Here is a 19072-nt window from a genome sequence, read left to right on the forward strand (position 1 = left end):
AGATAATATCCATCTATTTAAGCTCTCACACATTTACCGCATGGTGAGACTGCTCCGCACAACTTCTTCGGCTACAACACCAATCAAACCACATCCCACAACTGCCAAAGCCCAAGGGTTGGTTAAGTCTCTCAATGAAGGCCAGAAACTATTCTTCTCTCCTCGCCAGCTACGCAGCTGCTCGTACTTGTGGGGATTCTGTTCTCGGTAGCGCTTCTCCTGGCTCTCCTCGGTCACCTTGTCACCGCCGACCAAGCGAAGGAATACGTAGTTGGCAAGCGGACCAAGTAGAACAATCGGATTGAAAGAATCTGTGATGTTCATGAAGAGGAAAGATAAATGGACGAGCGTATCTCCCAAGTAGCTGGAGAGGGATTAGTATAGACAATAAACGAGGAGTGCAGAACAGAAGGAGACATACTTAGGGTGTCGGACAAGGCTCCAGACACCATGTCGGCACAGGTCTTCTCGCTCCTTGCGATGGAGTTCGAGCTGAGTATCTGCCATCACCTCGAGCGCAAAGCCAGAGCTGAATAGTCCCACAGCCAACGCGCGGACAGTGCTAAGTGTGTTCGTGCTCACCGAGAGGGTAGTATCACCCATGGAGTACGGCACAGTGATAGGCAAGGAGATAAAACTCAAGAACGCAGCCTCAGGGAGGAAGATCTTGAACAGAGCTGTTTTCCAGAACCCGGGTTCTTTCTTCTGCGCCTCATATCGCGGATCGTCCTTCCCACGAGCCAAAGACCGACTCACGATGCGAGCAAACAACCGGGTCCCCCAGATAGTAACGCCACTTAGAAGCAGCTTTTCAGACCAAGTAAGACCCCTCCAAGCATCGGGGAATGTAATTCCGGTTTCGTACATTGGCCGTCCTATAGCAGTCAACCAGGCATTGAGGACTTGCGCTGATGGCCAGAGCCAATCTTTGATTTCGAGACGGTCGGTCGCTTGCGCAGCAGCATAGGCTGTAATCGATAAACCGGAGTAGAGCCCGAATGAGGGGAGAAGAGTCGATTTTAGGATTCCAACGTCTCCGGTGGTCATTTTGAAGCCGGGACTTGGAGGAGGCGGGGCCCTTGAATGGGGCCTGGGATCGATCATCATCGAATAGGATGGAGCTCCCGCCATATTGATGATCTTGGACGGTCTGTTGCTTTCGATGTCGATAAACAATGGTTACTAGGGTTCTCAATCAAAAGGGCAGCGAATTGCCGAGAGGACTTATAAAGATGCGTATTGCGCATTGTTGATGTCAGACTTATGTAACTGGACTGAGATTCCGACGTGTTATTGAGTCTTTTTCTGTGGGTTTGATTGGCCAACTTTAATTATATGAGCTCCAAGCTGTAATGAGGCTCAACTTCATAAGACTCGTATAATTGGGCTTTAAAATAGCAGAGAAGGAGGTGATGTTTGCGCAAGACCGAGGTTGTCCACTGGAGCTACCCGAACGTACTATTCCTTTTTGTTTGCCCACAATTTGAATAATACTGCCTAATCAATCAGAATGATGAAGGGCAAATCCTAACACAAATCCTGTTGGATCTACGCTAAAGGCCGCAAAACTGAAAGCTCCCTCTTCATACATGAAATATCTCCGGCGGTGGCCCATCGATGAAAAGCAAAATGTACATATTAGGTATGAGTCGACAGCTAAACGTGGATTTGACTATGATTGAAGCCGCGAATCGTTGTAATTATTATCATCGGTCTATAGACCGGAAGTAGAACTTATCGTAACCATTAATCATTTAAAGGAGAGACGCGAGAATCGCCAACAAGAGACCCAATAAGCCCGTACGAGGAACCTTCATCGCGGATGGAGCCGCATTGAACGCTGGAGAAGATGCAGATCCACTCGCGGTGCCAGAATGGCTTCCAGATGTGCCAGATGAGCCACCGACACCACGCGAGCTCGTTGGAGTGGGCGCTTTGCCAGAGGTGTTTCCACCGGTAGCTCCAACGCGTGTAGCATCGACGCCTGTCGCACCGTAGTCCGTGCCCGCTGAGCCCGAGGATGAATCTGTGTTGTTGTCTCCAGATGTTCCACTTGCTCCAGCCGAGTTTGATCCTGTGACGGTTGCTAGGGTGCTAGCTCCGGTAATCGAGCCACTTACACCAGACCCAGCAATAGTCGAGCCACCCGCATCCGAAGCACCGGAAGTTGATCCAGCAGAGCCTGAGTCACCAGTGCTTGAATTTCCGGTCGTGGATCCACTCGAATCACCAGTTTGGGTACTGCCCAATGAAGTCGTCTGAGTACTTCCTCCTGTGGCGGTGGGCGTCGGCGCGGTCGCCGTAGAGTCACTGGTTGAGCCTGCCGCAGTGCTAGTAGCCGTACTCTGAGCAGTAGTGCTAGCTGGTGTTGATTGTGCTGTGGTAGTGGCAGCAGTCGTCGTCGTACTGACAGCAGTCGTTGTCACATCATCACAGTAATTGAGCCACTGGGAGAATGAGGGCAACAGAGTTTGTGAATACACATCCGACGGTGTCGAGGCCCAACGACTGATGCACGACTCGCAATTGCCCAATTCTATTTCGAAGGCAGAGTCACTCTGGCAAAGCTCTGGTACCTTGCCAAGAGCTTGAACCTCCAGAGCAGCATCGTTGCAGGGATTGTAGCAGAGAGGAGGGATGTTGTCCAAGTCCCTCTTTTCTTTTTGGCTGAGGAAAATGTCTCCGAGGGGGGCGAACATGCTTCGCTTGCTGCTTGCCACCACATACTCTTCAGTATATTGGAAGATGCTATAATTCAGACCGAACTCCTGTGGATCGAGATTGTAGTAGTCTCTGCTAAAGTTGTACTGCTGGCCACCCTCAATCGAGTGGTTGAAGATCAAGGGAGGAGTAATCACACACTCTGAAGGTGCACAGACATATCCAGTTGCGGGGAGACCAGCTTCAATATTACAGCCAGCGCGGTCACCTGTATGAGGAGGCTTACAGAGATAACCAGGTGGGCAGCCCCAGGTATAGTCCTCTGGAAGCGCACTTGCGGGCGTGTACGTCGGGTTGGCAACAAGGGTTGAGCATACAGATAGTGAAACAGTTCTGGTAACCGTCCTGCTGGATATCTGTGTTTGAGTTGTTCCTGGCCCAGGAATGGTCTCGGTAATTGTCGTAGGCACTGTCTCGGTTGGGCCTAGTTCTGTTAGTCAAGTTGAAGATGTAGATAGAGAACGCGAGAACTTACCTGGGACAGTGACTGTGTCGATGATTGTTGTAGATCCAATAATGGTGACTGTGCTCGCCGGGTATGTGATCGTGGAGGTTATTGTTGATCCTGGCAAAGTGGTGGTCCCGCCGGGTAGCGTGATGGTACTTGCAGGCTGGGTTATTGTAGTCGTTACTGTCGAGGCCGGGATTGTGATGGTCGATGCTGGAATGGTAATCACAGAGCCAGAGATTGTAGTACCTGGAAGTGTGATGGTCGATCCTGAGATAGTGATCGTGGAGCCTGGGAGAGTCACAGTCGAGCCACCAATTGTGGTTTCAACTGTGGATCCGGGCAGGGTAACCGTAGATCCAGGCTCAGTAATCGTTGACCCAGGTTCGGTAATCGTCGAGCCAGGCTCAGTAACAGTGACTCCGGGTAGGGTAACTGTCGACCCAGGGTCAGTGATTGTTGAGCCAGGCCCGGTGACAGTCGATCCAGGCAAGGTAACCGTAGATCCAGGGACAGTAATCGTGGAGCCAGGTTCAGTAATTGTCGAGCCAGGTAGAGTAACTGTAGATCCTGGTTGAGTAATCGTCGAGGCAGGTTCAGTGACAGTCGATCCAGGCAGAGTAACAGTCGATCCGGGCTCAGTGATCGTGGAACCAGGTTCAGTAATCGTAGAGCCAGGCAAAGTGACTGTCGCGCCTGGCTCAGTAACAGTCGACCCAGGTAGAGTAATTGTCGATCCAGGTGCTGTGACGGTCGAGCCCGGCTGGGTAATTGTTGACCCTGGCTGGGTAATCGTGGATGTGGAAACGCTTGTCACGGTCGTGCCACCAGTTGTAACTGTTATTGTTGCCGTCGAAACATTCGTGAGTGTCCGAGTGACTGTGGTTCTCTCGCCAGTGATAGTTCTGGTGACCGTTTGCTTCTGAGTAACCGTCTCGGTGCATGTTACGGTCTCCCCAATGTCAATTGTAATTCCAACAGTAATCGTGACCGTGGTTGTGATCCCATACCCAAGGGCTTCAGCGGACACGCCGAGGGCCCGAGGAGTCACTGCTGGCGCTTCCACATCGCTCGGAATCGTCGCAGGGATCGTGGGGGTCAGTATTGGAATTGAGCCATCGGCCTTGTATGTTGATAGCGCAATTGCACTAGTCGCCCACAACGACAGACAAGCAGGCAAGAACCTCATCATTGACTTATCTGGCGAGCTTTCGAGGACTGTCTTGAGACCATCTGCGGAGTAGAAGGGAGCACTAAAGGAAGGCACGAAGACGGGATAGCCGGCGAAGAAGAAATGCTACCCAGCAGCACGGCCCCGCTAGTTTCGTTTCTTTTCTTCAAAGAGTGCATGGCTACCCTGCGAGCCTTGTAAACAATCGATGCGGCTGGAAATGATTACACCATCATCGTGCGGAGTCGGTCAGCCCAGAACCTGAGCTTCCATGCAAGCCCTGGGACACGAGGCGGGCTGGCCGCCGCTAGTGGATGCAAGCCAATAAACCTCGATGATGATGAAAGAAACGCTGTCAGCGAAATCAGCCGGACCCGACAGATATTGGATGTGTTCCTCTCTCCACCACTGATCGACAGTCTTGGACAGTCTTGGTCCGGGGGCTGGGCCGTTCATGGTTAGGGTCAGGCCCGGCTGCAGCGAGGGTCTCAATTCTCGTTGGCCGGTTCGTTACGTGCGTATCGCACGGGGACTCGATGTGGAGACTCCCTTACAGTGGACAACAAAGAAGTGGAGGGCCTCAAAAGAAGACGTGAACAAAGCCGCATCTCGAGGCGCAGCCTGGCTGCCCCTTCTTGCCCGTCTTCCATCGACCTGCAGCTGACTAGTGGCCGACAAGGGTAAGGCTGGAGGGGGTCAGACTGGCGTCCGACTAGTTTGATAAAGCGGGATAAATGCGACCGCGACATGCAACATGCAAAGTCCCTCGTCTTGTTGCAGTCCGCCCTGTCCCGTGGAGTATTTGGTCATCGTAACAAAACCGACAGACCAGAGATTGCTGGCGATGCGGCTGTGACTCCAGCGCTTGCAAAATGAGGTTTCCTTTCGTGCCCCCGTTGACGCTGTTGGTGCTCACCGTGGATAGCGCAGCGGCTGTGTGTTCATCATGGCTAAAGCAGATCAACCTTACTATGTGCAACTGGCAAAGTTTGCGAGGTGAGCATCGTTGTTGTCCTCATATTGAATGCGCATAGGAAGCAAATTACCTTGAGTGCCGCGGAATTGACCGTGAGATAGCCAATATCCTCCAAGACACAATTTACCTTGACGGCGGCGGCCTTTGGTTGCAGCAGTATGACTCGCCCTCCTCTTTTTCTTTCATAGTCTCTGTCGTAGACTGACAATCGCAGGGGATTTGAAGATGGCTGTGTCAATCATGTTGATGATGGTAAGATTGAAGAGAAAGAGCGATGCGACCGACAAGTTTGGCCAGACTGACCACGAACAGGCAATTTTGGGGGCTACATCTATTCTCTCAACCTCTCGACGCCGTTCAACACTACTTCCGATTTCATGAGTGTCATTCATAATGAAACAATCGCCGGTGGTACTGCCAATAATCTGGCCCCCAATCACAGGGATGGTGTGATGTTCTCAAATCAGAACGAGTTTTACCTCTACGGGTTTGTCGCATTTCTCGAACATGAATGAAATTTACTGATCGTAATTAATGATCACAGAGGATTGTCTCGCTTGACCAAAAGCAGTGATACATCGCCTGCTAATGAGGTTCTGGGATATGAAGGCTACCAATATGGCGCCTACCGCAATAATTGGGGGCCCGGTTGGCACAGAGAGAACCTCCCTACCAATCTCACTCGGTTTATCACCAACGGCGCCGGTGTCTCAGCACCAAGCGAGAACTTGGGTTTCTACTTCAGTGGTATGCGCGCAAAAGATTGGGGCCCGATCACATACGATCAGTACAACTCCAACGTCACAGCCGACACGCTGATCACTGTTGATATGTCCACGATGGGCGACGCCAGTTGGACAAATGCTACACTCCCCCCTGAAATCCAAGGACGTTCAAATGCAGAGCTGGTCTGGGTGCCTGTGTCAGATTCCGGGGTCTTGGTGGCTATTGGAGGAGTCATAAACCCGGTTCAGTTCTGGCCAAACACTGGGCTGAATTCTAGACAAACTGCAGAGACCAAGAAAGTCAGCCCGACCTTTATGGAGACAGTCTCCGTCTACGATATCAAGAGTCAGAAGTGGTATCTGCAGAACACAACAGGCGATACGCCACCTCAATTGACACAGTTCTGCTCTGTCTTGGCTAGCGCATCGGATGGCTCTTCGCATAACATCTACATCTATGGAGGGTACAACGGCATTGAGTTGGACAACAATCCCTCGGATGATGTTTACATTCTGTCTCTGCCTTCCTTCACGTGGATCAAGGCCCACACCGGCGCAACCACACACGGTCGCAGCGGACACCGCTGCATCAAAGTATATCCAGACCAGATGCTGTCGCTTGGAGGCGTTCGTGTTGGCTCAACCGACTGTCTGGAAGGAGGCGTCATTGTCAACTTCAATTTAAACAATCTGACATTTGTGGATAACTACGATCCAAAGAAGTGGAGCGAGTATAAAGTGCCAGACATTGTGACGGCGAAGATCGGTGGACGGTGACTACTACCCAGCTCACAGGTTACAGTTCATTCTCGCTAAAACTTTCTATAGCTCCTCCGGAGGCGCAACAACTACCGCCCCCTCATCATGGACCAATTCCTCACTAGCCGCCATCTTTGCCACGAAATACACCAAGACGATCAAGACCTACTGGCCCTATAACAGCTCCAATAGTACAAGTACAAGCACCGCCGATACAACAGATCACAAGAGCAGTGGTCTACCCAAGTGGGCTGCCGCAGTGATCGGTGTTCTTGTTGGTCTTTTCGTAATCGGCCTCCTCATCTTCGGGTGGTGGTTCTGGCGTCGTCGTCAACGCCGTCAACGTCCTGAGAGCGTTCCACCAACCTTTGGCAAGACAGGCGGTGCAAGGGAGGCCGATAGCACCGAAGTGAGTCAGTTAATGTACGGCAGCGGTCCAACCTCTCCAATCCCTGGACCACAGTCGACATCAACGGGCTTGGAGTCCAGGGCCAACGAGTCCTCCGTGCAAGATTCCGTGCTCACGTCGGTTTCGCCACGAACCGTGGAATCAGGAGGAGGAACAGTCTATGAAATGCATGGTATGCCACAGCCCTGTGTGCCCCCAGAGAAGAAGACGCGTTGAATAAATTTTTAACCCTTTACAGACTCCTCACCCATCGAACTCGCCACACCCTTCAACGTCGTCTCCGACACACCCGCTACGTCTCCAGCCTCGACTCCAATGCGGTCCCCAGTTTCCCCATCAACGCCCGAACCCGATGTAACACAGGCCACTAGACCAGGGCACTACCGCAGTCCGTCCACAGCATCCAGTGTTCCATCCCTGTCTATTGACAACGTCATCACGGGTCGACAGTCGTATTTCCAGGAGTCTTTTGATACCAACAAGAATATCTCGCGGGCTCGTCATGGCTCAGAGATCTCGGAGGCAAGTATTAGTGAAGAGGAGAAGACACAGATCAGGGGCGAGACGATTCCTGAAGATGAATTGTATATTCGCAGTGGAGTCTAAGTGTATGAATGGAATGGGAGAATGGCGAAAAGTAATGAACTGCGAGTCAGCATGCTGGGTTATTAAGTGCTCAATTTTAATGATGTGAACGTTTAATGGACTTGAGAAAGATATTTTAGTACGTTTCTGTTTCAGCCCTGTAATAGGTGCATTATGGTCATAAAGCTCAATGTATGAGAGAATGGAAATGTCGCTTTCATCCCGGTCAAAAACGCCAATAAAATACAAAATAGTATACAATGTGTGTTATACAGTAGATAAGCCCAGCCTTACCCTGGTTTACAAATATTCGTTTAAGCGAACTGGCTCTCAGTTGCTCGGAACTGCTTCTCGAAATCTGCAATGGCAGTACTGATATCGATGCGTAAATCTAGCGGCTGTGAAGTGTCCTGCATCTTGTAACGTCTGCTGACGATCATGCTTAGTCTCTCATTCCATGACGGGACAAAGGCAGTCACATCAGTCAACAGCGACGGCTCAGGCTTATCGCCACGTCGAGTATAGCTATCGCAATGAGCTATAATATTGAATAGCTTTTGAACCTCAGAAGAACCGGCCTTCACGGGCAGGCAAATATTGTGAAGGTCAAGGCCCTCTGGGATTTGTTCAAGAGGCAGCCTGCTGGTTCGCGTTCGCCGAGAAATCCCTGGATCCTCAGAGACATCCTTTGACAGCGAGTTGGTCTGAAGAGATATGAGATACGCTCGTGGATCGCCATTGGCTAGGGTTGTCGCAGAAGGTGGGTCAATGCCGATGCTGTCGGCAGCCAATGCAGCTTTGGCGGCAAGATACCGATTTCGGTGGGGAGAATTCGATGTCGGTGCTGTTGCCCTGACACTCGACTGCCCCGATCGAGTCCGATGTCTTTGGTTGGCCTCTCGCTTTCGTCGTTCAAAATCTAGCGCCTTCTCCAATTCGAAGGAGCTCTCGGGGGTGAAACCTTCGTGGATACTGGCGGCCCAATTCTCGAGAACTGGGAACCCGCGACCACTGTCCATAGATCTTCCCTGGTGCTCATTGTCAGGCGAGATGACTCCATCCATCGGTTGGGGAGAGGGGTCGGGGGGTTGCCCCCTGAGTGGAAGAGGTGAGAGTAATCGGCTGTTGTTGTCCCGGGATAAAGTAATTGTGGGGACATCTTGTGGTGGATTGAATCGCTGTTCCGCAAGCTCGGAGAGTGATGGAACGGTCCCAGGCTCGGCCAGAACCTCTGGGGAGCTCGGAGCAATTGATTGCTGAGTAGTTCGTTGGAACCAAGTATCAAGGGCACCGTTCCCATAACGCTCCTTGTCTCGTTCTCGCGCTGCTCTTCTGGAGGCACTAATCGACGAAGTCGATTGGAGCGGGGATTCGTGAGGCGTTTGATGGTGTGGACGGCGACTCAGTGGAGAAACAGGGGTCAGTCTAGAAAGAACCGGACTAGAGGTTTCTGAAATTTGAAGTGGCGAAATTGATATTGGTCTCCGCGGTGCATTTCTTTGTCTGGATTCTTGTGGGGTGGCTGCTGGGCTGGCCTGGAGCGCCGGGAACGGGGCAACTCCACGACTTGGAGCCTGGAATGAAGCGTTGATCCGTGAGATGGACCATGGATTGATTTGACGAGGACAATCACCCTCAACAACTGGGTTGTTGTTAAGCCCCCTACTTGGACCTCCTTTACTGGGCGTTTGTTCTGGAGATGGCACACTAGGCGGGCCTGACGATCTCCGCGAGTCAAGATTGGTGAGGATGGGGATGTCTACAGTGTGAGGATTTTCCTCGGGTGACACTCCAGAGCTTTGATTCGGTCTTTTAGCCATAAGCAGGTCGAATCCGGCATTGTTTTCGTGGGCGTTCGTAGATGATGATGTCTTTTTGGCCGGACTCTTTCTCGCCGCGTCTGGCAGAGCCCCGTAATGGTCAGCCAAGAGGCTCTCAATGAGGTCAAACACCAGTTCTCGTTCCTCAAAGAGTACATCATCTTTGCCCGGCTCAATATTAACGTCGTAACTTCCCAGGGGACACTTAAGCTGGAGACAAAGAAATGGATCGCTGACTGATTTGGGTGCTTCAATTTTCGAGGCAGCGGCACGAATGTAAGATTTGAACAACTTCGCCATGTCGTGACCAACACCCCTAGATGTGGAAAGGGGTCTGCCGTCGATACTGAGAAATTGGCCCTTTTTGTTGACCTTTGTGAAATCTGCGATCATCAGCCCATGAACGTCTCATCTACGACCGGGTCGGGTAGAATTACCTGCATCGACTCTTGGGAGAAAAGCCGTAACTTGATAATTTGTTTGGTCAAGACTGCCATCAGTAATCGAGTTGACTCTGGGCGTGGATTGTTTAGTCGTACAGCAGGAAGCAACATCACGCCCAACAACCTTGACAGCTGCATCAACAAGTGCTGAATCGGCACCTGGTGCAAATGACCAATTGTTGTTTTCGTTCTTGGCTTTGAGGACTTTGAATGAGAATCTCTTGGTGGGCTGGGCCAGAGCGTAAGTTTGGATGAGGCTTTTGATTTTCGTGAGGCATTTCGTAGCTCCCTTGAGTGCAGCTTGCCTTCGCACAGGGATGTACTTCAGAAAGTTTTGAATGCGAACCATAGTCCCAATTGGATGAGAAGTCTTTTGAGACCTAACCCAATCGGTCAGAAAGAAGCGAATCTGGAGAGTCAAGCGTGGGAACCTACCGGGAAAGTTCTCCGTCTCTCCCATACTCAAGACTTGACGCGACGATATCCGAGGCGACGCGTGTGATGACATTGACGCCGCCCGACATCTCAACAACACTGGCCAGCGCTTCACCACGAAATCCCAAAGAAGTTCCGCCGACATTTCTCAGATCGTTAATGGTCGAAATCTTGCTGGTAAAAGTGTGCTTACAAACGCAAGGGTGATCCTCAACAGCAATGCCATGTCCATTGTCTTTGACCTGAATCACATCGATGGTATTCTGCGATATTTCAACTGAAATCGAGGATGCAGACGCATCCAGAGCGTTGTCCAGAAGCTCCTTGACGACTGAGCAGGGATCTGAGATGACGGAAGTGGAGCCAATTGCTCGGACAGTGGCCTGCGGGAGAGCCTCGATCGGCATTTTGAGAAGGCGCGACTAGCCACTCATTGCCCCGATCGAACAAGTTCACTGGCTCAGTATATATTCTTGTCAGCGACTTCCCGGTTCGCAACTGAATTGTTGTTCAGATCCTCAATGCGGAGGTGAGTGGCCGACGACCTCAAGACTCACAGGTCCCAATTGGAGCTCCATCGGTCCCCCATGCCCTGGGATTAGTCATCCCATCCAGGCCCCGTGCCAAGAAATAACACGTCCACGACCATTGACAATCTTCTCCACGCCTGTCTCGTGGCTGCAAGGTCGTGAAATTCGAAATGCTGAGCGATGACTTCAAAATATCTCAGCTGGCAATTCCTTCCGTCAGCTTCTTGATCAGCTTTCTGGCTTATACCTCCCAGTACTTCTTTCTCCATTTCGAGTCCGCGCCCCTACGCAAAGATGAAGTGTGGAAGACCAACATATTTGCTTTATGCATTTGGATCTGCTACTTCCGCGCATGTTTTGTAGACCCAGGGCATCTTCCTGCAGATATGAAGTCGAGTACCTCTGGTCATGCCGACAAAGACATCACCATAGGTCGGCAACGGTGGTGCCGTAGATGCGAGGCTTATAAACCCCCTCGCGCTCATCACTGTAAGACATGCAAGAGGTTCGTTTGTACTGCAATATGGGATCGACGAACCAAGGCTAATTTTATTTAGATGCATTCCGAAGATGGATCATCATTGTCCATGGACTTCCAACTGTGTCTCGCATTTCACTTTTCCCCACTTCATTCGCTTCCTCTTCTATGCGGTGGTTGGAATGGGTTACCTCGAGACCCTTCTTTGGGAGCGTGGAGCTATTGTTTGGAAGAGTAGGGATCTCCCAAGTGTAAGTTAATCCAACCGATGAGAGGTCGCCGTTCAACTACTGATTGTGTCTCAGTACCTCGGGCCATCCGTCGGACAGCTTATTCATCTATTTCTCCTGTTCGTCGTGAACAGCATGACAGTCTTTGCTCTGTTCATTCTTCTCGTGCGAAGCCTTTGGTCTCTTCTCTTCAACACAACGACCATAGAATCTTGGGAAATTGAAAGGCATGAAACTCTGCTTCGACGCGCCCGTGTTCTGGGCGGCTATCTAGAAGGACCTGGTGGGAAGAAAATTCGAATCGCAAAGCAAGAGTTCCCCTACGATATTGGGATCTGGTCAAATATCAAAAATGGCATGGGCGGCAATGCTAATGTAAGTCACTCCATATTTCCGACAGAGGTTGCTAGCTAATGCCATTCCAGATAATTAGCTGGTTCTGGCCATTGGCGGCCACGCCAGATCGGAAGAGTGGGTGGGAATTTGAAATCAACGACTTTGAAGGTATGTAAACAATCCGCCAATCAGCCAGTCGTGGAAGTCAAACCAATGCCTGATCATCTAGATCCGGGTGTATCGTGGCCTCCACCAGACCCCGATCGCATTCCTCTACCGGCCGGTCCCTTACCAGGCCATGATTCAGAGTTACTGAAGACCTACTCCTCTGCGCGGGAGGAGATCGAGGCATTCCATCATCGCCAAGCAGAAGACTTCAAGCGCACAAGACCATTTTCTGAGATTCAAAGACGCAAGCGATTTCACGAGCGCTATAAGCAGCAAGATGACCGGAATGAAGATGACGAGCGCGGACCAAGGCCTGTATATGGTGATGAATCGGATGAGGGCGAGGAGTCTTGGCGAAATGCGGAGGGTGAACGCTTGCGAGATTTTGGTGTTGACGAGGACGCTGATTTCTACGATGAGGATGATGTCCCTTTGGGGGTTCTCATGAAGCAGCGCAACCAAGCCCAATGATGCCCATTATATTGTCTACAAAAAAATCGCATTTTATGTGGTGGAAACATCCTTTCATTCATTTTACATCAGCAATTCATAGACTTGAGGCGATGTACATTTGAAGTTTGCATCATTATCTCTCAATCTTGAACAAAGCTGACGGCTGCAGTATCTCATTTCGTTGTTTTGATGTGATAGCCCTTGCTTGGCGAAAACTGGATGATATCCTGCCATCCACGCCTTCACCGAACCCGTAATCCACTCTCTATCATGCGAGCGTATCTTATATTGATGAACAGTATCACTAACTCTAGCCAGTCATAGGACATTCGTACTTGATAGCAAGAGACAGATGTAGAAAAAAAAGCGAGAGGTAGTTATTCAAGGACATAGTTTCCTTGAACCATGAAGCAAAAGTCCCAGCCATTCAAACACAATCAAGTGGCTCCATATATTGCTTGTGATTCTCATTTTCGTTTTGGTAAACGAAGTGCCATCATCCTCTCCGTACATCAAGACAATGTCCACAGCTTAGTATCGACCATATTAACCACCCTCACAACCCGTACAAGGGAAATAGAGGGTTGATGGTACTCCTGTGAACTCCCTTAGTTTTTCTCGCATCGAGTACATTATGGTTGACGTGCCGAACAACAAAGGGAAGCAGTCATGTCCAAGAGCTGCACGTATGTCCTTTTACTGGACGAGCATCTTCAGATTTTTGAGCTCCTGTGTTGCCGAACTGACTTCTTGCGGGGATGTGGAATTGTGAAAAAGCCATATAAAACATCAGAGGCGGATTTCACGTACAGCCTCAGGCAAGGCAAAGAGAGGATATTTTCCTTCTAGCCCGCCAGCTTACCAGACCCCAGTACCTATATAGATCAACAACCTGGTTCCAAATTGAGCATCACTCTTGCCAACTAGATATTTCCGCACTCAGATTGATGATACTCGGTACTGGTGAGCGATTCGACTTGACATATTGGCATTTGTTCAGGCAGGATGCCTGGGCGTGTTTCCAAAGACAGTCGTAAGCTTCGTGAAGCTCTAGGAATCTTGACTTTACGTGAGCTTTCGGCCAGGCGATCTCTCGCAGCATCGCTGGCAGATCTCTAAATGTTCATTATGTAGTGCCTCGCGAAAGTTGCGGATCAACGGAGAGTGAGCATCTGGAATAGCAGCACCTGGGTCAACTTCAGGAGCGGCATCAAGGTGCACGGTCTCCGCTGTGTATACCCCTTCCTGAATACCACCACCATCGTCATTATGTTCAACTCAAGGTCCAGCATGGAGTTGCTCATCCCCTAGTTGGTGTACCGCGGGCATTGATTGTTGAGTGCGAGTACTTCCCGTGCAGATAAAGCTCCCTATCAACTGAAATGCTCTTGAGAGTTTTATGTTCGAACCTCATTAAAGAAAAGCTCAGGCGCTTTCTGGTTGTGTGTCTAGAAATTTCTCACGGCAGACGTTAGACATAGATTTTCGCCTAGCATCTAGCCTTAGGCGTAGACACTCACCGACTTGCTGGCTTCCTCAACCCAAGCCTGCATGGACGCTCTCTCGGGGGTTGTTATAGGCGTATGTGAGGAATCCATGATAGCACGCTGAACATTCACATAATATAAACGTCGGGCTAATCTGATGTGACTTGAGGGAGTCGTTGAACTAGTCAGCTTAGTGGGAGGGAAAAAGATAGGGGTATATAACACGAAGCAGGGAGAGAATACCAGTTTAGACCTCGGGGGTGTGCAATGCTTCCGGGAAGCTCTCCGAAGCTCTCCATGTATGGAGATTCAAGAGTCCGTAAGGTAGACCGCAAGTCGCGGGTCCTTCCCGCCAAACCGGTCGAAATCAGCTCAGGAAAGGATGACTGCGTGTTCGACTTCGAGTTCGACTTTTACTTCGACCCCGTCCTGCCCATCGAGGGAGGGTTCCACTCGGCTATATCGTGAAAGATGATTCAAAGGGTTGTCGATTATATGAATCAATATATGCGGGTGTTAGGGACACCCATGTATATAGGCGAAGCACCGGGTAGCAAGAAGCAAAAAAGAAGCAGTCTGGGGAGTCTGGAGAAAGAGAAAAAGTATGATCTTGCAGAGCTATAGAAGCTATCTTATAGAGCGCTGGCAAAAAAAAAAAAAAGAAAGGAGACAAACAAGGGCCAGGGCAACCATGGCGCTGCCGGTGGGGATCTCCAGCAGTACAGTACAATGCGGTAGAGCGTCAACTCGATCTTTCAAGTTTGAACAATGTCTCTAGAGATGTTCCTCTAGCGGTTAGCTCCTATATATCATAATAACACCTCGGAATAGAGGATTCTTTTTTTTACTATCTGGGGACCATTCAGAAGTCCAAGTGGAGAAAAGGACCAGGTTGCTGTAGCCTCCTCTTTTTGGCAAGATCTCTTCGTATGTATTTTAATCCGACATCCAAGGCATATTCTTCGAGATTATCTTTCAACGGAAGACCGAATTAAATCCACTCAAGCCACTCAGAAGAAAAATGGCATACGTCGGACACTGCAACTGCAATAGCGTTCGAATCACGCTTCAAGAACAACCCGCCAGTTCGGTTGTTTGTCACTGATACGGATCAGCTCCAGAAACAATAATTTGTCATCAAAGTTTACTGACAATAATTGCGAATAAATCGACAATTGTAAACGGGCTTGTGGTGGTAAGACTAATTCTATTACTGAAGGTTTTCTTTTCAACATTCTTGGGCTGACCTACTCCAGCATCCTCTGTGAACTATTTCATTGCTGAGGATGAAATCACCGTTGAAGATTGAGACAACACGTTAGGTATCTACGATGATGCTAATACCGCCGCAGGGTATGCTATCCAGGTAGGTCTTGACAGATGTCATCAAATGAAAACTGTGCAGTCCAATTGGTATTAATAGCCTATCTCAACAGCGATATTTCTGCACCAAATGTGGAAGGTAAGCGGATCCAATTATCTCTCCGACACTGAGGGTATCGAGAAACTGACATGCGCTGCTCAGCCCCGCTTTTACTGAAACCCCCAAAGCCCCCGGAAGCCTGTTCTTGCAGGCTTCCTTGTTCGACACTATCGCGCCATGTGGCAAGGAGGTTTTCGACCCTAGGCGGTTGCTTTTGTTGCCGGCAGAGTCGTCGGGCAAGACTAAGAGTGATCAACATTCGACATTCATAGAAGGTGCCTCGAGGAATTCATGTATGTGACCATTAAGTATTTTAGCAGAGCGTTAGAAATGTCCCATATTTCTCGGCCTATCAATAAAGAGGCATTTGACTTCAATTCATTTGAGTATTGCTACGTTCTTGCAAATATTTCGTTGAAGCGGTTGCTTGTTTTTGACGTAGATGAAGATCTCTCTGGCAGATCCCACGTAGTTATTCAAATACTCAGTGTCACCCTGAGTACACTCAGTCATATGCACGCCGTATCGAGAATTTATAGTTGCTTTTTGGTTGTCTGAGACCTGCCAATGCGGATTCGAGGGAATAGTTTTCCGATCAGTGACCCACCCACACCGCTTTTCATAGTCACGAACGGGAACAATAATAAGGCAAGCGATAACAGCGCTATCTCTCGTCAGCTTTCTGACGGGAACGTGGGCAACGTAGTGAGGATCCCAATGAGAGTTAGCGTATCTTGGCGTATGTAGCCAACGGCAGATGACAGGCCCCCGAACCACTCCGGCCAGTCCCAAAGTATCCACGTAAGACAAGGGTGAGGGGGTTGACGAAATTTAAGCTTCATTCACTCTCGTCAACTACCTGTTCATGTCGGGTTTCGCCATGGCAATAGACACCATGTCGGGGCCGGCTGTGATGGCCCTGTGTGGCCTTTTGGTCCTCTATGTGCTCAGGACAATCACCACGTATACGAGATTGCGCCAGTTCCGGGGCCCCACGTGGACCGGGATTTCGAACTGGCCCCATAGCATAGCGATGCTGCGCGGTAACTGCCACGAGTGGTACGCGGAGGTCAACCAGAAATATGGTGCGGACCACTTCGAGGCACTTATCGTGCTGGCATCTTTATTCGGATGATTTTCTCTCCGCCCACAGCTAACAGCCTCATCGTGAGACAGGTCCCATCGCCCGTGTCGCACCTCGGGTGCTGATCACGTCTTCTCCGGAAGTTTGGATGCATGTAAACAACAAGCCCGGCTATAAGCGATCCGACTGGTATTACAAAGCCACGCGGATTGAGTACCGAAGAGACAATGTCTTCAGCCAGACGGACAATGTAAAGCATGAGCAGCGCAGAAAGCAAATGGCTCCAGGGGTATGATAGCCTCCTTATCTTCCTTGACAAACTCTTTCACCACTTGTTCTCCCCCTTCAAGGCTGCTGACCAGTGGATATGGCATAGTACTCCGGAAGGGAGAACCTCCACCTGGAGGAATCCGTGAATGAGCGACTCGAGGACTTTTTGCATCTCATCCGGTCAAAATATGTCTCGTCCGACCGTGAGATCATACCTATGGACCTAGCGACAAAGGTGCAGTATTTCACGCTTGATGTCATTAGCAGCGTGGGCCTCGGCAAAGCATTCGGTATGCTAGAAAGCGATCAAGATGTGGACAACTACCTCCAATCGAGCGAGGAGGGGCTGACTATCGGTCACAACGCCCTCGCTCTGGGTTTCAGCTGGCTCGCTCAAGCACCCTTCATCGGCAGGTTCATTGCACCCTCACCCAAGGACAACAACGGTTTCGGCAAAATGATGGCCGCGTGCTTCCGCCTCGTAGACGAGCGCGCTGCAAGCTCGACTGATAAACGATCGGATATGCTAGCCTCATTCATGCGCCACGGCCTGGCAGGAGATGAGCTGCGCACGGAGGCGCTGGAGCAAATCATTGCGGGTTCTGATACCACCGCTGGCGCCATTCGTTGTATCCTTCTGCATATCATGACGAATCCCCGCGTGTACGTCAAATTGCAGCGCGAGGTCGATGATGCCGTACGAGATGGACTTGCGCCGGGACCAGGCAAAGGCTTCATCGCTGCCACCCAGGCCAAACAACTTGATTATCTTCAGGCTGTGATTCGCGAGGCTCTGCGAGTCTGGCCGCCCGTTGCGAACATCTTCTCGCGTGATGTTCCGCCCGGTGGTGATACCGTCCTCATCGACGGCGAGAGCGTGTTCCTTCCGGGAGGTGTATGTATCGGATATTCGGCATATGGCATGCACCTTAGTGAGAAGACATATGGCAAGGACGCAAAGGCTTTCCGGCCTGAGCGCTGGCTCGAGTCTGACCCCGCCAAGTTGGCTGAGATGGTTCGAACCAACGAGCTCACATTCGGTCACGGAAAGTTCCAGTGTTTGGGCAAGCCGGTGGCTCAAATCGAGATCGGAAAGACTGTTTTCGAGGTTAGTGAAGTTATTTCGCATGTTGCTGAAAAGGAATTTCTCACTTTCGGGCAATAAGCTAACGAGTTGGCGATCTGACATAGCTCTTGCGCAACTTTGACCTGTCAATTATCAACCCAACGCGCCCCTGGGAGACGCGAAATGTTCTTGGTCTTTTCGCGATCTCTGATATGTGGGTTCAAGTAACAGAGCGAACTCCACGTTCGGCGTGATTTCCTGTCATTCTCCTGGACTAGACTCATTTGATGAGTGTTTGGGATGAGCAAGGTCCGTAGCTGAGTAGCGTAGGAGGAGCTAGGCCGGCGGATCGGAAAATAGGCACGAATCGAAGCAGAGGAACGCAATGTATTTATCAAGCTAGTAATATAAGGTGAAGAGAGTATCACATCACATAATTCAAAGAACAAGAAGAGCTTCAGCGTGCGAAGGTGAGAAAAGCAGAAAAGTCGAAAAGTAGAACAAAGAAATGATTGACTTCTAACAACTTAATCACGTGAGCCCTCTGCGTGTCAAAAGTACTCTATCACACTCACTGATCGAGATCACGTCCGATCTGGATATCCATGTCTCGTATCCACATCCAGTTCTACCACCTTCCCCAAAGAGTTAAGGCATAAAAGGTATTCGTGTCAGCTCCAGGGTCCTGCGGAGCGATTTCGCGGAGAAACAACAGTGTCGGTGGCAGCGACTAATGCACGCCACGGGGCCGTTTTGTGATCTATCACCGCTCTGTGACCTCCTCATTTAGCGCTGCAGGGTCGCGAATTTAGTCTCGGAATTAGTCTCAAAATCTTCCCTTGAATAAAGTTTCGGAAATTGGGGTGTAAGTCCTGCGATAAACTTCAATACCAGACAAGCTTTGCCAAGATTTCACCTTAACTACGGTAGAGACCCATGAGGCTGTCGGCTATGGCGTCGATGCCATGAGCGACAGAAAATCAAAAGGATCACTAGGACTGGGGCCGAATCCCCTAATGTGGTCAACTCTACGAGCGGAACCCTTGCATTTAGGC

The 19072-nt window shown here is 50.2% G+C and overlaps 7 protein-coding genes across 7 annotated transcripts; 3 read left to right on the forward strand and 4 right to left on the reverse strand.

The window, feature by feature from the left end:
* Positions 1-33: 33 nt before the first annotated feature.
* On the reverse strand, positions 34-1047 carry N7473_012676 (DUF1295 domain protein; the record flags this gene model as incomplete). Its single annotated transcript, XM_057158615.1, has 2 exons — positions 34-364; positions 422-1047. The coding sequence occupies 2 exons, from the start codon at positions 1045-1047 to the stop codon at positions 34-36; spliced, it is 957 nt and encodes a 318-aa protein (XP_057002569.1).
* A 707-nt stretch (positions 1048-1754) lies between these two features.
* Positions 1755-4361, reverse strand: N7473_012677 (uncharacterized protein; the record flags this gene model as incomplete). The annotated part of the gene is made up of 2 exons (XM_057158616.1): positions 1755-3145; positions 3197-4361. The coding sequence occupies 2 exons, from the start codon at positions 4359-4361 to the stop codon at positions 1755-1757; spliced, it is 2556 nt and encodes an 851-aa protein (XP_057002570.1).
* A 228-nt stretch (positions 4362-4589) lies between these two features.
* N7473_012678 (uncharacterized protein) lies at positions 4590-4796 on the reverse strand (the record flags this gene model as incomplete). The annotated part of the gene is made up of 1 exon (XM_057158617.1): positions 4590-4796. The coding sequence occupies one exon, from the start codon at positions 4794-4796 to the stop codon at positions 4590-4592; it is 207 nt and encodes a 68-aa protein (XP_057002571.1).
* A 416-nt stretch (positions 4797-5212) lies between these two features.
* On the forward strand, positions 5213-7815 carry N7473_012679 (uncharacterized protein; the record flags this gene model as incomplete). The annotated part of the gene is made up of 7 exons (XM_057158618.1): positions 5213-5336; positions 5418-5472; positions 5531-5568; positions 5629-5803; positions 5861-6814; positions 6870-7381; positions 7448-7815. 7 exons carry the CDS (start codon positions 5213-5215, stop codon positions 7813-7815), a joined length of 2226 nt encoding a protein of 741 aa, XP_057002572.1.
* A 293-nt stretch (positions 7816-8108) lies between these two features.
* On the reverse strand, positions 8109-10899 carry N7473_012680 (putative DNA mismatch repair protein; the record flags this gene model as incomplete). The annotated part of the gene is made up of 3 exons (XM_057158619.1): positions 8109-9997; positions 10052-10437; positions 10493-10899. The coding sequence occupies 3 exons, from the start codon at positions 10897-10899 to the stop codon at positions 8109-8111; spliced, it is 2682 nt and encodes an 893-aa protein (XP_057002573.1).
* A 293-nt stretch (positions 10900-11192) lies between these two features.
* pfa4 (putative palmitoyltransferase with autoacylation activity Pfa4) lies at positions 11193-12705 on the forward strand (the record flags this gene model as incomplete). Its single annotated transcript, XM_057158620.1, has 5 exons — positions 11193-11527; positions 11580-11751; positions 11806-12105; positions 12156-12234; positions 12296-12705. The coding sequence occupies 5 exons, from the start codon at positions 11193-11195 to the stop codon at positions 12703-12705; spliced, it is 1296 nt and encodes a 431-aa protein (XP_057002574.1).
* A 3787-nt stretch (positions 12706-16492) lies between these two features.
* N7473_012682 (cytochrome P450) lies at positions 16493-18271 on the forward strand (the record flags this gene model as incomplete). Its single annotated transcript, XM_057158621.1, has 4 exons — positions 16493-16682; positions 16774-16970; positions 17058-18059; positions 18143-18271. 4 exons carry the CDS (start codon positions 16493-16495, stop codon positions 18269-18271), a joined length of 1518 nt encoding a protein of 505 aa, XP_057002575.1.
* Between the last annotated feature and the right edge of the window lie 801 nt (positions 18272-19072).

Source organism: Penicillium subrubescens, assembly GCF_028828155.1.
Source record: "Penicillium subrubescens strain IBT 31985 chromosome Unknown utg000011l_segment0_segment0, whole genome shotgun sequence".
Lineage (NCBI taxonomy): Eukaryota > Fungi > Ascomycota > Eurotiomycetes > Eurotiales > Aspergillaceae > Penicillium > Penicillium subrubescens.